The sequence below is a fragment of the Lontra canadensis genome, unplaced genomic scaffold, assembly GCF_010015895.1.
Source record: "Lontra canadensis isolate GAN:19392208 unplaced genomic scaffold, GSC_riverotter_1.0 scaffold75, whole genome shotgun sequence".
Classification (NCBI taxonomy): Eukaryota; Metazoa; Chordata; class Mammalia; order Carnivora; family Mustelidae; genus Lontra; species Lontra canadensis.
In genome coordinates this window covers 473,971-490,812 of record NW_022631069.1, presented here as the reverse complement: position 1 = coordinate 490,812, position 16,842 = coordinate 473,971, and the positions used below count along the sequence as shown (strand labels likewise).

At 42.5% G+C, this 16,842-nt stretch overlaps 1 protein-coding gene across 4 annotated transcripts in view; it reads left to right on the top strand.

Moving 5' to 3' along the window:
- Positions 1–16,842, top strand: part of PDE4DIP (phosphodiesterase 4D interacting protein) — a 206,668-nt gene that overhangs the window by 70,790 nt on the left and 119,036 nt on the right. For 2 of the 4 annotated variants that reach the window (XM_032881293.1, XM_032881296.1), the window contains exons 1-2: positions 268–321; positions 553–663. In XM_032881293.1, coding sequence (XP_032737184.1) covers positions 283–321; positions 553–663 — 150 coding nt within the window. In that variant the 5' untranslated portion in view covers positions 268–282. Of the gene's footprint in view, positions 1–267; positions 322–552; positions 664–16,842 lie in introns of those variants that run through there. The other 2 variants (XM_032881281.1, XM_032881290.1) reach the window with 1 other exon arrangement.

Genomic DNA, 16,842 nt, shown 5'->3' with positions numbered 1-16,842 from the left:
GGTGCCCCCTTGGGGTTTTACTGTGCAAATCAGCCACCGGAGAGTGTGCCCACTCACACAGCCCTTCATTTTCCTCCTTTTGTGCAAGCCCCCCAGCACCTTGAAGTATTCCTGTTCTCCATTTCCTGGAAGTGTCTGGCTGGGGGGTGGTGGGAGTCAGTTCTCTCTCTTTTCCAAGAAACTGTTAACTGCCTACTGTTGGGCCCGGGAGGCTTGGGGAGGGTGACAGCCCAGTCCCTGCTCGGAGTCGGGTTACACCACTTGTGTCTGAGTTCACGCAGCATGTTCCTCTGTCAGGGATTCCGCAAATATCTCCCAGAGGTAAAAAAGGAAAGTGCGCTGCACTCCAGCACCCAGAGCAGTGAGCCCAGTCCCAGGTCCCCGAGAGAGCGCCAGTCCCTGGGTCATGTCGCCATAGCCCCAGCAGCGTCCCAGCGGCTCGCTTCATGCCGTGGTGCAGCCGCACTATGTTCCTAGGGTGAGGGGGCGGCTGGGCATGCTGCTCCCCATGGGTTGCCCACCATGTCTAATGGATATCGCACTCTGTCCCAGCATCTCAATGACCTGAAGAAGGAGAACTTCAGCCTCAAGCTGCGCATCTACTTCCTGGAGGAGCGCATGCAACAGAAGTATGAGGCCAGCCGGGATGACATCTACAAGCGGGTGAGTGGAGGAGCGGCGCGCTCTGGCCGGCCGGGGGCTGGTGGCCCAGTCTCTGATCCTCAGGCTCTTCCTACCTCCCACGGTGCTAACTAGGGAGGGAGGCAGGTTCCACACCAGGTCTGGCCCCCGGAACGCGGGGTGATCTTGGCCCAGCCCACGTGCCTCTTTAGTGCCTGTTTTGTGCTCTCCTTGTGTGTAAGGAGAGGGAGCTGGGTTAAATCAGAGTCTGCTCTGCGGTGGAACTGTTCAGAACAGTCACCTTGGGGAACTGGTTTGAAATGTAGATTCCCTGCCTTACCCCCCAGGGATTCTGATTGAGTAACGCAAGGGAAGGTGAGCTTGAAAATTTGCATTTTTTAAAAAGTTTATTTAATTTATTTTGGTAATCTCTGCAGCCAGCATAGGGCGGGAACTCGGGACCCCAGGAGGCGCAAGCTCTTATGACTGAGCCCGCCAAGGCGCCCTCTGGAAATCTGCATTTCTTAAAAGCCACAGAAGTGACTGAAGCAGGCAGTTTCCAGGGTAAATGTTCAGCTCGAGAAGGGCCCCTTCTAGCTCTGGCTCAGTGACCGCAGGGAATGAGCGGACGGAGCAAAGGGCAGGGCTGAGCAGGGTTCTGCCCCTGAGAACTTCGTGTTTGTTTTTGAAGATGATGCAGATAAGATTGAAAGGCCGAATCTTTGGCATCTTCGGCATTTTCAGGTTTAGGACTAGTTCACCTAAGAATGAAGAAAAGGGTGCTGCTGGCCTGAGGGGTGGGAGGGAGTGGTGCGTCTCTGAGAGGGAGGGTGGTCTGGGTTGATGCATGAGTGATTGGGGTAGGGAAGGAAGAGGGAGGGGGGTTGGTTGAGGGGAGGGTGAGATGAGACAGCACCTTGGTAAGAGGACTCAGGGCTTTTGGGTGAAGTTTCCTACCTGGTTACCATAATGTTGGCTTCCTTAGCCTTCTTAGTGTCTGGACAATCTCTAAAGGGGCCTGAGTGACCCAGAGCTGGTGGCCTCTGATTTTTTCAGAGCTTCTAAATCTCTCATCTGTTTACACCAGCAGACTATACTTTGTCTATGTGTGCCCTGTCCTGTTGAGAAGAAGGTTTGGGAAGCTTTTGCAGGTTGCTAGATAATAGGTTGGATCAGAGGAATAACTGGTGTCTTTGAAACCCAAACAGTTATTTGGCAAATTAATGTGGGCAGCTAAATCTGGGGGATTAAGCCCTGTTTTCCGTCTTTCCTGGATTTTCATGATTTAACCTGCATCTTCCTGAAATTTGTCCAGACTCACCTGTCCTCTCTTACGTGGCTATAGAGTAAGCATGCCTGAATGGAGTGGCCAGGGGTGATGTCAAGGAAGCTGTTCTCAAGGGAGGGTTGGTAATGCAGTGGGATGGAGAGGAGGCGGGGAGGGGGAATGGCAGTCTTTGCCTTAGGGTGGAAATAGTGAATGAATTTGCTCATTGTACAGAAGGAGGAGCATTTTTCATTAGCTGTCTCCAAAGCAAGGCAGAAGGAATGGGCAGTGTCTTTGGATTATTTAAGGGAAAGGAATTTTTTAAGCTTTAATCAACTGACTGCTTTAATCATTTGGTCTCACCCTGTGCTCTATAATGACTAACAAGACTGTCCTTAGGGAACGTTTTGGGTGGGGTGTGGGAGGGCACCGTTATGTTCCTAGAGAAGTATGATTAAGAAGATTCTTCAAAAAAAAAAAAAAGATTCTAGAGGGGCAGTGTGGGAGAGAAGTCATAGGACATTGTCACATGCCAAGGTGCTAACTCTTTTATTAGCCTAGTGTTGCCACTAAGCCCTATCTGTTCCTGGTCTTAAGCCAGAGTCGTCAGGCACCCACTGGCATCCTATGATTTAAGGAATCGCAGACTACTGTGTCCCCTCCTTTCCCTTCTTACCAAATCTTTGTTCAGTCCATCTGTCATATTACTCATCCCATTTGGCTGTGATGTTTTGGGAAGCACTGAAGGTTTAAGTTAAAATGCTCTTCTTATTTGGGAAGCAAAACCCATAAAGCCATGATTGATCATTAACATAATAGTTGAAATGAATTTATCATACTATGCAGTGCTGAGGGATTGATAGGAACAAGGGCAGTTCCATTTTGATGGAAGGACGAGGGATCAGAAAACCATCCCAGCCAGAGCCCTGGACAACCAGGGGATCTAGGCAAGTTATTTAACCTTTCTGAGTCTGTGCCAGCCCCTGTAGAATTGGCATGCAGACTACCACACAAGTCCCTGAGCACTGAAGATTATTTGCTGAGAGTATGAATAAATAGCAGCCATAAGGATTAAATGAGAAGACTTCGATCACAGCACTTTGTAACTTTCATAGCTTCTTATGTAAATGAGGGGGTAGTAGTTATACGTTTACCAATGGTAATAGTTATTATGAGATTTTAAAATGAGAAAGAGGCTCTTTTACTCTCACCTGCAGATATTCCCATGAATATGCCTTACTGAGGTTCCACAAGGTTAAGACAATGGATTAGTAGCAATGTGGGTGAAGAGACACCGAGGGTGACAATGCAGGGCATCACATGGTAAGTCAAGTGGTTCAGATGTGAATTTAGAGCCCTGTTGTGTAAGCAAACTTAGCTTGATTTTTCTCCAGCGTTGGAAGGTCACTTCTTTTTTTTTTTTTTTAAAGATTTTATTTATTTATTTGACAGAGATCACAAGTAGGCAGAGAGGCAGGCAGAGAGAGAGAGGAAGGAAGCAGGCTCCCTGCTGAGAAGAGAGCCCAATGCGGAGCTCCATCCCAGGACCCTGGGATCATGACCTGAGCTGAAGGCAGAGGCTTTAACCCACTGAGCCACCCAGGTGTCCCAGAAGGTCACTTATTTAAATGAAGTAAATATATTAAATCACACCCAGCCAAGTGAGAACCCACACTAACTTGGGTGATAGATGCATGATTTTTTTTTTCAAGATTTTATTGATTTATTTGACAGAGAGAGAGAGCACAAGCAGAGGGAGCAGCTGAGGCAGAGGGAGAAGTAGAGTCCCCACTGAGCAGGGAGCTAGATGTAGGGATTGATCCCAGGACCCTGGGTTCATGACCTGAGCTGAAGATAGATGCTTAACCGACTAAGCCACCTAAGCACCCCTGTGCATGATTCTTTTCAATAAAACCACTGTTTGTGAAACTTACATAATGTAAGTCTCTTGTGAATAGTAATTATTTTATCATTTTACATATTTTGCAACAGCAGATTCTTGTTAAATATATGTACCAAAGAGTAAAATACTACCAACTTAGTGAGAGACAATCAAGCATTTCACCATGACTGCAGGTAAGGGAAATATGGGAAACTTTAGGAGAAAAGGACTGGAAAAGGGTTCAATCTTTCTCTCACCAAGTGGCAAGTCCTCAGTTAGGTAGCTGAGTGAGGGAGAGACTAACCTAAATTAGACCTAATCCTTAATTGTAATGGCAGCTATAAGGATGTTTAATTGTATGAGAAGTTGTAAAAGTTAGAGGACTACGTAAAAACCTAGAAGAATCAACTTCAAAGCAAATAAATTAAAGGAGTTCGGGGTTTCTGTCTTTTGAGATATTCTGAGAATTCAGAAATAATCTTAAAACTCATGCTAGCTACAGATTAATAAAATAGTATTAAAGCATACATAAAAATTGGTTCTGTGAGACTGGAGGCTTTTCTGTTGTGTGTTTATCCTTTAACCTTCAATTTTTGTAAGCAATTTAAAAAGAAACAACACAGGAAGAGGCTGCTTACCTTCAGCCCAAATAAACTGGGGCATAATCAGGTACCACTGCCCCCTGTTGGTAGCAAATATTAATTGTAGGTTCAGGTTTTGTGGGAACAGTTCTGAAGCTCTAAGCACTAAGGGGAGAAACCACTGCAGTACATAAAGCTCCTGATCATGGAGCAAAGTTAAGTGAGAAAATGCCATAAGTGGTCCACAGCTGAGTATGGCCCACTCCTAGGGAGACTGGCTGGGAGCATTTCTGGACTGCAGCTGCTCTGGTAAATAGTTTCTGGATGGCCACTTGGCTGACTTCCTGGTTGTTGTTGATTATCTAATCCTGCATCTTCTTATGATTGCTGAGTGTGCTGCCACTAGAAATATGCCCAACCCTGGAATTTATGAAATCCACTGCTATGTGGTAAACATCCAGTCCACAAAGAGCATGCAAAACCACTATCAACTGTTTCTGCTCCATGATGACTACTTACTTGTTCAACTTGTGTGAATTTATTATTATCCAAGCTTTCTTTATTTTTTAAAAAATATTTGTTTTATTTGAGAGAGAGAGAGAGAGAGTAGGGGGAGGGGCATAGGGAGAGACTCTTCAGGTAGACTCCCAGCTGAGCGCAGGGCCTGATGCAGGGCTCGATCTCATGACCCATGAGATCATGACCTGAGCAGAACCAAGAGCTGGACCCTTAATAAACTGAGCTACCCAGGCGTGCCCCTCCCCACTAAGATTGTTTTAAAAAAAAATTTTAGGGTTCCCTTTTAAGAATGGAATTTAAAATCTGGCCAGATCAGATAAGAGCACCATCAGGAAAAATTGAATGGTGTCTTCCTGGACCAGGTAGAGTCAATGTTTAAGTGTGACATTACTGATACTAGAAGGTTAAAGTGGTTTTGGCCTTTATATAGGAATTGAAAGCATTGTATTTCCTTATATGTCAGCCTCTTAAACTGCCTGACTTCTCTGAACTGTGTTTTCTCATCTTTGAGACTGGATGATACTTTTCCTGAACAAACTTTGGAGTTTATACATAGCATACATCTGTAGCAGGTTTTAAAAATCATGATAAACAGCCTATTGACTTTACTTGCATCTGAAATTTTCATCAATTCTTCTATTCTGTGATCACTGGAAGTAGTGGTTAAGAGATGAGCCCAACAGACCTGAGAAAGAATCTTGGTTCTACTACTTGCTACCTGTGTTAATTTGGGAAAATACTGTAATTTCTCTGAGCTGAAGTGGTGTTGTGATAGCACCAATCTTTTAGGATCTGAGGGAGGATTAAATGAGCTGATTAGTTGAAATCAGCAGAATGCCTATTATATAGTAAGCCCTTAAGAAATATTTGCCATTATCGTGGTAAATGGAGGGATGACAAAATTGCCCATATAAATCCAATCATTTTTTATTTCAAGTCAGTTTTTTTCCTCAGTAGTGGATTTGGGACCATTTGTCCTATTTGTCTTAATTCTCCATTTTAGTTTGCCCATAAATAAATAAGATAATACAATCCAAGTGCCTGTATTGTAGCAAATCTGTCACCCTCAAATACGAATGTTCCTTCAAAGAGAATAAAGAAGAAAGGCTGGGTTTGTTAAATTTCTGGGTTTTTTAAAGAAAATATTTTATTTAGTTATAGTACAAAGTCCTTTATTTTCACAAAAATTATTAACTGTGATTGGCTTAAATTCAAAATTTTTTATCATTTTGATTTAATACTTTGTAATATAGCTTGGTCTGGTTCTTAATTCATTTTATCTTTTTAAAAAGTTTTTATTGCCTTTTTAAATTTTTTGAAAAATATTTATCTGCTTATTATAGAGAGAGAGTACAGGCAGGGTTGGGGGCAGAGGGAGAGGAAGAGTCTCAAGCAGACGACATGCTGAACGTGGAGTCGGTTGTGGGGCTCAATCTCATGACCCCAAGATCACAACCTAAGCCCAAACCAAGAGCTGGACGCTTAACCGATGGTGCCACCCAGGCCCCCCTTATTTTTTCACTTTATAAGAACTATCCTTTTTTAAAATTGAGATGTTGTTGACATATAACATTAAATTCATTTTAGGTGTACAACATAATGATCTGCTATGTGCGTATGTTGCAAACGCAATCACCACAATAAGTTTAGTTAACATCTATCACCACACATGGTTACTAAAATATTTTTTTCTTGCAACAAGAAATCTTAAGATCTGTTCTCTTTGTTAAATTGCTCTTTGGTTCACCAACTGATTTTCTTTAGTTCTAACCTGAGTTGCTTAGGTTTTGGACAATATAATGAGAACAGCCTACGTGCAGTGTTACTGTGCTAAGCGCCCAAAAGCTCAGTGAAGTCCCAAGGAACTCTGTCGGGCTATACAGTTTAGGAACTTTGACTTAAGCCAATGGAAAGCAATTAGAGAAAGACTATTATCTTTGAGGGACAGCAAAATGTAGGGAGACAACTTTTGGACTCAATCATAAGACCTGAATTCTGAATATTCCTTGCTACGTGACCTTGGCCATATCCACAACTCCTTTGAACCTTTGTTTCCTAAAATAGAGGCCTGAATTCCGGCCCTGCCATCCTCCCCACAGGCAAACCTGTTTTAAAGTGTTAGGTGTTAAATCAGTGTGAAGGACTGTTCTATCCTGCATATCTGGGGACACATCTTGGAGCCTGGATATACCTTCTTGGGTTATTGCATATGGGATGGTCCAGTTGCTGTTGCAGTGAATGGTTTTCTTCTTATATTTAACAGAGTTGACTCTTGTTTTCTTTGTACAGTTTAGTAAACCTTTAAACCCTTGTTTAGTTAGCTGCTAAGGTTTTTCTCTTCCTCTGTGTTTTACTTTTGGGAAGTCTAAGAAATGTGCATAGTAGGGAAGGGAGAAATACAAGTAGAGAGAAGGGAAATCAGGACGACTTTGGCCAAACTATTTTTAAAATAGTTCTCTGGAAGCCTGGGGTGAACATAGCCCATGTTTGTGCACACTGTGTGTGTGATTCCTCATTCTCAGCTTCCTGAGATCTGCAAAGGCATGCCTGCCTATTTCCTCTTCTTTTTGGAGTAGAAGTAGGAAGAAAGTAGGGAGACCCCGTCCTTAAATCGTTGTAAATGGTATTTGTGTTCTTGGTTTAAAAAATGTTTAATCTTCACAGCTATTAGGTGGTTGCTATAAAAACAAAACAAAGAAATAAAAAACTGGAAAATAACATATGTTGTTCAGGGTGTGGAAAAACTATAAACCCAGTATATACCTATGAAGCTGCTGTGGAAAATGGCATGATGATTCCTAAAAAAATTAAACATAGAATTGTTATATGATCCAGCATGTCCTCTTCTAGGTATATACCTGAAAGAAGAGAAATCAGGAACTCAAACAGGTATTTGTACACCCATGTTCATAACAAAGTTATTCATAGTAGACAAAGGGTGGAAGCAGCCTGAATATCCATTGACAGGTAGACAGACAAAATATGATACCCACATGCAATGGAATATTGTTCAGCCTGAAAAAGGAAGGAAATTCTGACACATATTATAACATGGATGAACTTTGAGGACATTATGCTAAGTAAAATAAACTAGCCACAAAGAACAACTATTATATGGTTCCACTTATATGAGGTACCTAGAATAGCCTAATTCATAGAGACAAAGAGTAGATGGGGGTGGCCAGGGGCTGGGGGAGGATTTGGAAGGGGAGTTGTTTGTTTGTTTGTTTCTTCCTCTCTCCCTCCCTCCCTCCTTCTTTCTTCCTTCCTTTTTCTTTTCTTTTCTTCTCTTCTCTTTTCTTTTTTCTTATTTCTCTTCCTCTCTGCTTCCCTCCCTTCCTTCCTTCTTTCCTTTCGAATATTTTATCTATTTATTTGTCAGAGAAAGAGAGAGCACAAGTGGGGGAGCAGCGGGCAGAGGAAGAAGCAGGCTCCCCGCTGAGCAGGGAGCCAATGCAGGGCTCCATTCACCGACTGAGCCACCCAGGTATCTTGGGAAGTTATTGTTTAATGGGTACAGTAGGTTGGGGAAAGTGCTCTGGAGATGGATGGTTGCACAACAATATGAATGTATTTAATGTCACTGAACTGCATGCTTAAAAATGCTTAAAATGGTAAATTTTGTATTATGTATATTTTACTACAGGAAAAAAGTTCTCAAGCAACTTTCTCATAACTGTTATAGTTACTTTAAAATGTTGTGGAAGCTTCGACCAAAAACAACTGGTTTTCTGTTTTTGCTTAATACAGCATTTCTCATTTAAAAATTTTTCTTACTTATTTGAGAGAGAGAGAATGCATGTGTGAGAGAGGGAAGGAAGAGGAAGAGGAGAAGAATCCCAAGCAGACTCTGTGCTGAGCATGGAGCCCCATGTGGGGCTCTGAAACCAAGAGTCTGATGCCCAACCAACTGAGCCACCCAGAGAGAAAAGCCACCCACTTTTCTCATTTTTAAGAGCTTTTAATTAGAAGTCATAATACTTGCCTGTTGGAAAAAAGAAATTTTTTTCTTTGAATATTTAAGACCTTTTCTTCCAGTCACTAGAAAATAAATCTAAAACTTAATTCTGAAGTCTAATTTAATTCTAATCCATTTCTGATTATCTCCTTAACTATGTCTACAAAATTTGTATTGTTGTATAAACTTATTATAAAGCTATTTCCTCTTCCTATTGGTTATGTACACCGAAGTTTACACACTGATAGAAATAACATGGTATTATTGAAAGAGTAGGAATTCTCAATATTTCCCTTGTTTGCATTATCACCTTGGCCATTCAATTACTCAGGTTTGTACACATGCATTCATTCACTGAAGCATCTGTTGACTATCTGCTACATGCCAGAGACTGTGCCAGATGCTGGTGGAGAAAGATATCAAATAAATAAAAATAGCATAATAAAGGTTACCATTGGGGCATCTGGGTGGCTCAGTCTGTTAAGCAACTGCCTTTGGCTTAGGTCATGATCTGGGGGTCCTGGGTTTGGCCCTATGTGGGGCTCCCTTCCCATCAGAGAGTCTCCTTCTGCCTCTCCCTCTGTCCCTTTTCCCTTCACCCCCACTGGTGTGCTCTCTGTCTCAAATAAGTAAATAAAATCTTAAAAAAAAAAAAAAGACATGTAAGATTGCTCTGAAGTCCTAAGGAGAATGACAAAATCCACCAGGAAAAGGTTTGCAAGTGAGTGAAGTTCGAACTGAATCTTAAAAGGACACAACAAGGAATGGGAGAGCATCTTAGACAGTAGGAACAGCATATACAAGGGCACAAAGTCATGAAAAAGCATGTTGTGTTTGGCATGCTTTGAGTCATTCTATGGGGCTAGAACATGGTCTCAGGCTTGTGGCAGCTGTAAGCTGAGAACTGGAAAGATAAGCAGGGATTGATCATGGAGGGCTTTGGATTTATCCATTTGCTCATTCATCAACATTAATTGGGTGCCTACTGTATTCTGAGTACTGTGCTGGAAGTTGGGGCTTCAAAGATGAGTAGAGCACGAGTAATAGAGTGTGGTAAAAAGCAGTAAAAAAGTAAAAAGGATGTGTACAGAGTATAAGCGAACTCAAATGAGGCAACTCTAATCCAACTGAATAGACTAGCGGGAAGGAAAATCCACAAAGGATTCTTTGAGGAGATGATGCCTGAGTTTTGTCTTCAAAGGAGAGTAATCATTAGTTAGTCAGTGGATGGTGAGGTGGAAAAAAAGGGCTTTTGCCAGAAGCAAATGCCAAAGGCAAGAAACCACGTGGAATGCGTGGAGAATTATAAGTGGTTTTGTGTTGCTAAATTTAAGTGCTAGACACAGAATGAGGCTGTAGAGTATGCGGGCCATAATTCTTTGAGCCATTTAAAAAAACTGTAGACTTTATCCTGAGGATGATAAGGAGCCACTGATGGGCTTCAAGCAGCAGGGAAAGTTTTGCTGGATCCTTCTGGTGGGTGGGGAGGGTGGATTCCAGAAAGATAAGGCATGAAGTCTGCAGGATAGGCCAGACAAAAGATGATGAGGGCCACGGGAATAGGAATAGAGGGGAGGGAACTGATCTGCGAAATATGGAGGTAAAATATCTGTAGGACTGGGTGATAGATGGGGTGGGAAGATTAAGAGAAAGACCTTAGAAGACTGCTAGATTCCTGACTAAGACAAGTCACTTTTTCTGGGCCTCTGGTTACTTATGTATAAAATGAGAGGGCCGGACCGGGACGGTCACTAGCATCCCTCCCGGCACGGAAGCTCTGTGTTTCTGAGCAGCCTCTGCATACTCTCACCTAGCACAGGTCTCTGCATCTCCCGGCTCCTCTGATACTTTCTCAGTAAAGGAGGTGCCAACAGAGCTGAGACAGCTTTAAAACTGCCAGCCAGCGTCAGGGAAATCTAGTGCTGTTACCAGGTAGCTGGAGTTATAATTAGCCCAGTTGCTAGGGAAAAACTGAGATTTGGTAAGCATGGACTGCCAGAAGCAGCTTTTCCCAACTTGATGAATTCGCTTGTTTACAGGAACAAAGTGGATATGGATGGAGTGTTTTTAATGTGCTTTTGGAGAATTCAGGTTTTGCCTAGACTGTGGGATATGTCAAAAGCAAAAAAATAGATTTGAGCTGGGGCTAATCAACATCTTGTCTGTGGTAGGAAGAGTGGGCACAAATATATTTGGATAGATGAAAAGAGACTTACTTTCACCTGAATGGATATAAACAAGAACACAGAATGACAGGTTGGAGCTAGAGGAGATCTTGGAGATAATTTATATAACCCCTTTACTTTTTTTTTAAAGTTTTTATTTGTTAGAGAACCAAAAAATCCATTCATACTTTATAAAAGTAAATCATTTTTTCAATAAAAACAAAATAAATAAATAAATAATCTACATATAATAGAGAAAACTTATTAGCATGTAATGTGCTAGAGAGCAGTTTTTCTTGTTTGTTTCTCTTTTTTTTTTATTCCCTCCACCGCAGCCTCTTAGAGCAGTTTTTCAGTTGCTACTATGGATGAGACACTGCAGGTAAGAAATTACAGAAAAATTAGAGGATTATCAGCATAAAGAATCACAAAACATTTTGTTGATAAGAATAATTTTTAATAACAAAAATAGATTGTTCTATACTTTGAAACTAAAAGTGGTATGATTAATCAAAAGTTTTTGGATACTATGATACATCTCCCCAGATATATTTATCTGTAAATTCAATGTGATTCCAAGAATATTTTTTTTTATTCAAGTGTAACTAACATACAGTGTTATATTACTTTTAGGAGCACAATATGATGATTGATCTATGCATTTCTCAGTGCTTTTCATGATAAATGTACTCTTAATCCCCTTTATCTCTTTCACCTATCCCTCTACTTACCTCTCTTCTGGCAACTACATTTTCCCTCTGTATTTAAGAGCTTGTTTTTATCTCTTTTTTCTTTCTTTGTTTTATTTCTTAAGTTCCACATATGAGTGAAGTCATTTGGTATTTGTCTTTCTCGGATTGACTTATTTCACGTAGAATTATATCGTTTAGATCCGTCCATATTGTTGCAAATGGCAAGATTTCATTCTTTTTTATGGTTGAGTAATATTTCAGTGTGTGTGTGTGTGTGTGTGTGTGTACTGCATCTTTTTTTTTCTTAAGATTTTTTATTTATTTATTTGACAGAGAGAGAGAGAGAGATCATAAGCAGGCAGAGAGGCAGGCAGAGCCAGAGAGGAGGAAGCAGGCTCCCTGCTGAGCAGAGAGCCCGATGCGATGCGGAGCTCAATCCCAGGACCCTGGGATCATGACCTGAGCCGAAGGCAGAGGTTTTAACCCACTGAGCCACCCAGGAGCCCCATGTACTACATCTTTTTATCTATTCGTCAATAGATGGATATTTGGGCTGCTTCCATATCTAAGCTATTGTAAAAATGCTACAATAAGTAAACATAGGAATGCATATATCTTTTTGAATTAGTGTTTTCATTTTCTTTGGGTAAATACCGTTGATGGAATTATTGGATCATATGGTAACCCCTTTACTTTTTAAGAAAGATTTTATTTTAGAATAATTGTAGATTCACAGACAAGTTGCAAAAACAATATAGTTTCTATATACCATTCACTTAGCTTTCCCTTTTATTTTCAAGATAAGGAAACTGAGGTCCAGAATAGTAAAGTCACTTGCCTAAGGTCACAGAACAAGCTAATGGTCTATCTATTTCTAGATAGAGGCCTTGCTGCCTGTCCCCATATTTGCAGTGACTTCCTTGGTCTTCAGCAGAAGTTCAAGGGATTTATATACTTGTCAGATGCTTTCTTCCCCTTTGCACTACTGAGCTAAAATAGAATATTACACAGCAGGAGCTAGAGCAATTCCCAGATTAAGTGATTCTCTACTCTGTGTGTGCTTCCAAAAGAAAATATATATTTCCTCAGTCTACATACCCCTTCTCCCAGGAGTTTCATTTATGTCATTTATAGTTCCCAAAGCCATTATGAACTTCTCTCTTTCTTTTCTTTTTCTTTTTTTTTTTTTTTTTTTTGTTTTGCTCTGCTTCTTGCTCTTGGCCTTTGCTGTCTCAGGTAAGCAAGTTCAACTTCACAGAGAAATGCAGCTCTGTTATACACGGAGAAGGTGCATACTGAGGGCTGGTGCACTGGAAAGGAGCCCGCCCTATCATGTTAAATAGCAGCTAATACACCCACACACCAAAAGACAGTGCTCCAACTTGGTACATGCCGTTCTGTGGAAAGCTAGTAATAGTCAGGTGGCCCTTTGCCAAACAGCTTGAGAGCGGACTTTGGGCTGCATTGGGCAGTTACTGTCCCTGTTATTTGGAAACTTGGCTTGAAGAGGTTGGGAGCAAATGAAAGGCACTGGCTGCCTTGTAATGCCAGCTTTTCATCTCCCGACCTCAGGCAAGTCCCTGCTGCAGTGAAGGGTAGGAAACCATCTCTCTGAGCACATAGTGCTCTAGAAAGCCCGCATGGAGGCCTGAGGGGGAAGCCCTCCTCCAACCCACTGGGAAAGTGGAAGGAGGCTGCCAGAAGGGGAGCCATGGCCTGGAGCTACAAACAGAGAGTCTAGGTCCTGGCTGAGGGCCAGAAGGAAGCAAATCCTTCTGGGCACTTTTCTTGACAGATTTCAGAGCTTCTGTCTGAGGCTGTCCCTTTCAGAGACAGGGCCACAGGCCTCCCTGTCCAGATCCTCCCTAGTCAAGCTGAGTAAATGCTCAATACAAACCATCTTGTCCCGCCCACCGGCGCAACTTGGTTGATGACAAGTGGTGCTACCGTCAGTCCACTCTGAAGTCGGGAACGTCTGTGTCCATGGCTGGAGCCTAGGGTCTTCTCACACAGAAATCAAATGAAGATAGCAGACCTCAGAGCTCAGGAGAGCAGATCTCTTAAAGGTGGGGAGCAGTGTCCGTTTGAAGTCTTCTTCTTTCTCACTGATCCCTTCCAGGCTGTGGGACTGTGGAGAAGCCCACCTTGCTGCCAAACCCTTTAGAGCCTCAGAGGACCCAGGGAGAGTCAGGATAGTAGTAACTGGGGTGAGAGCAAGCAGTTAGTTCAGCCGGAGAAAGGTTGGTCATGCAGGGGCCATATAGGGGGGCTGGTGTGAATCACTGCAGTTAGTGATTGAACTGGAACTCCTCCTGAGGTGTTCTCTACCCTCAAGGGCTAGCATCCTACTTTCCCTCTCCCCTCTTTCTTCTGTTTCCCCCGCTTCTTCAAGGTGCCAGAGTATGTCCCCAGGGCCTACGGTGTCTTGATATAAGTGGGAGGAAAATAAGCAGTCTTGAGAAAAACAGACTGATGACTCCTCCTCTATCTATTTCTAGATAGAGTTTCTAGACCCAGGTCTGGTCCTGTCTCTGGTGTCAGTGTTTTCCCCATGTGTAGGCCCTTTCTGTCCTTCTTTGTCCCACATTCTCTCTTCCCCTTCCCCAAACTCACATAGATACATGGAAAATAGATGCTAAATGCTTCCCATTTAAGCTTAATGTCCATTTAGCGTTCACTACATGCCGGGCACCATTCTTCACATTTTACACATATTTTAATCTCAGCCGTATTATAGCTCCAGGAAGTTGATGTCTTGTCCCCATTTTTCACAGGACCAGATGTGCCATGAATAGCCTGAGGGCGTGTACCTGATAGACCAGAAGCTACATGGCCTGATTCCTCAGTTAATAAGCAAGGCCTTGGCACATTCTTTAGAATTTAAAGTTAGTCACTCTTTCAGATGCAAATGATACCTTTTAGTGAAGAACTCTACATTGTGTTAAGGACTGACTAACGAGAAAAGAGGGAGTTCTAATAAAATGCTATCTACTTTCATAGGGGCTTCCACCAAGATTGTGGCAGGAAGAGGTGGCATTGTCTCATTGGTATATCTACACTGAGAGGCAGAATAGACCTCTATTTTTACTTGTGAAACAGGTGCAGATTGCCGTGTGAAACGTAATAGAAACCAGACTGTCCTTATGCCTGTACACTGTCCTGTCAGAGTTGTGTGGAAGTACAGAGAAGTACCAGGAGTACAGAGGAAATCAGAAGAATGAGGCTTAAAAATCAGAAAAAGGAGTTTTATGAGAAAAAGTCAATGGAATTGGATTTTTTAATTTGGGGAAGAACAGACTCAGAGGTGACCTAACAGTAGATTTGAGATATCTCCGTTTTGACTGTTGGTGATTAGTAGTGCTCTGTTTCTGCTAACAATTAGAATAGATAGATCCTCGTTGAAACCCAAGCATTAGGCTTCATTCATTTAAAACTATTTATTGAACACATACTATGTTCCAGGTGCTATTGGAGGTGGTTCGATTGTATATCAATGAGCAGAACAGACCAACATTCCTACCCTCATGGAATTTGTATTCCGGCATGAGCAAACAGACAATGAATAGTAAATATTATAAGTAAATATGTACAATATTGGAAAGTAATAAACCTTCTTAGGGAAAAAGAGAAAAAGAGCAGGGTGAGGGAGTCAAAAAGTGTAAGAGGAGAGGGAAATTTGTAGTACTAAAAAGTGGCCAAGGGGGACACCTGGGTGGCTCAGTTATTGAGTGTCTGCCTTTGGCTCAGGTCGCGATCCCAGGGTCCTGGGATCAAGCCCCACATTGGGCTCCCTGCTCACTGGGAAGCCTGCTTCTCCCTCTCCCACTCCCCCTGCTTGTGTTCCCTCTCTCACTGTGTCTCTCTCTGTCAAATAATAAATAAAATCTTAAAAAAACAAAACAAAAAAAAACTGGTCAAGGAGTTGCCTGGGTGGCTCAGTGGGTTAAGCGCCTGCCTGCAGCTCAGGTCATGATCCCAGAATCCTGGGATTGAGCTGCTCATTGGGCTCCCTGCTCAGTGGGGAGCCTCCTTCTCCCTCTGCCCCTCCCCTGCCACCCTGCTTGTGATCTCTCTCTCGCAAATAAATAAATAAAATCTTTGAAAAAAAAAAAAGTAGTCGGGAGGCCATTTTTTAGAAAGTGATTTTATTTATTTATTTATTTATTTATTTTTAAACATTTTTATTTATTTATTTGACAGACAGATCACAAGTAGGCAGAAAGGGAGGCAGAGCCAGAGAGGAGGAAGCAGGCTCCCTGCTGAGCAGACAGCCTGATGTGGGGCTTGATCCCAGGACCCTGGGATCATGACCTGAGCCGAAGGCAGAGGCTTTAACCCACTGAGCCACCCAGGTGTCCCAAAAGTAATTTCAAAAAACACATATGTATTTATTATCTCACCATTCATTTGTGAGCAGTAAAGGCAGGACTTCACTGAGTTCTATGCTGAGAGTTTCACTAGGCTACAACCAAAATATTGGCCAGGCCAAGTTCTCATCTGAAGGATTGACTAGGGAAGAATCAGCTTCTGAAGTCATGTGGGTTGTTGGCAGAATTCATTTCTTTGTGGTGGTAGGATAGAGGGTACTGGCTTCTTGCTGGGTGTTAGCTAGAGGCTGCCCACAGTTCCCTCTGTTCCTTGGCATGTGAGGTTGCCCCATATGGCCACTTATCTCATCAAGTCAGCAGGCTCTAGAGCGAGTCTGCTAGCGAAAAGGAGTCTCAAAACTTAACATAAACATAGGAGGGACATTCTGTCACCTTTGCCATGTTCTGTTGGTTTGAAGTAAGTTATGCAAGGGGCATCTGGGTGACTCAGTCTCGTTAAGCGTCTGCCTTCAGCTCAGATCATGATCCCAGGGTCCTCGAATCGAGCCCCCATCAGGCTCCCTGCTCAGCGGGAAGCCTGCTTCTCCCTCTCCCACTCCCCCTGCTTGTATTCCCTCTCTTGCTGTGTCTCTCTCTGTGAAATAAATAAATAAAATCTTAAAAAAAAAAAAAAAAGAAGTAAGTTATGTGTCCTGCCAGTACTCAAGGGGGAGGGATTACACAAAGGTGTGAACACCGGGAGGCAAGGATCATGGGGAACCATGTGAGAGTCTGTCCAGTCCTCCCACTTATTTTGCAGAAAGAAGATGGAAAGGGAAGTTAGTGGCCA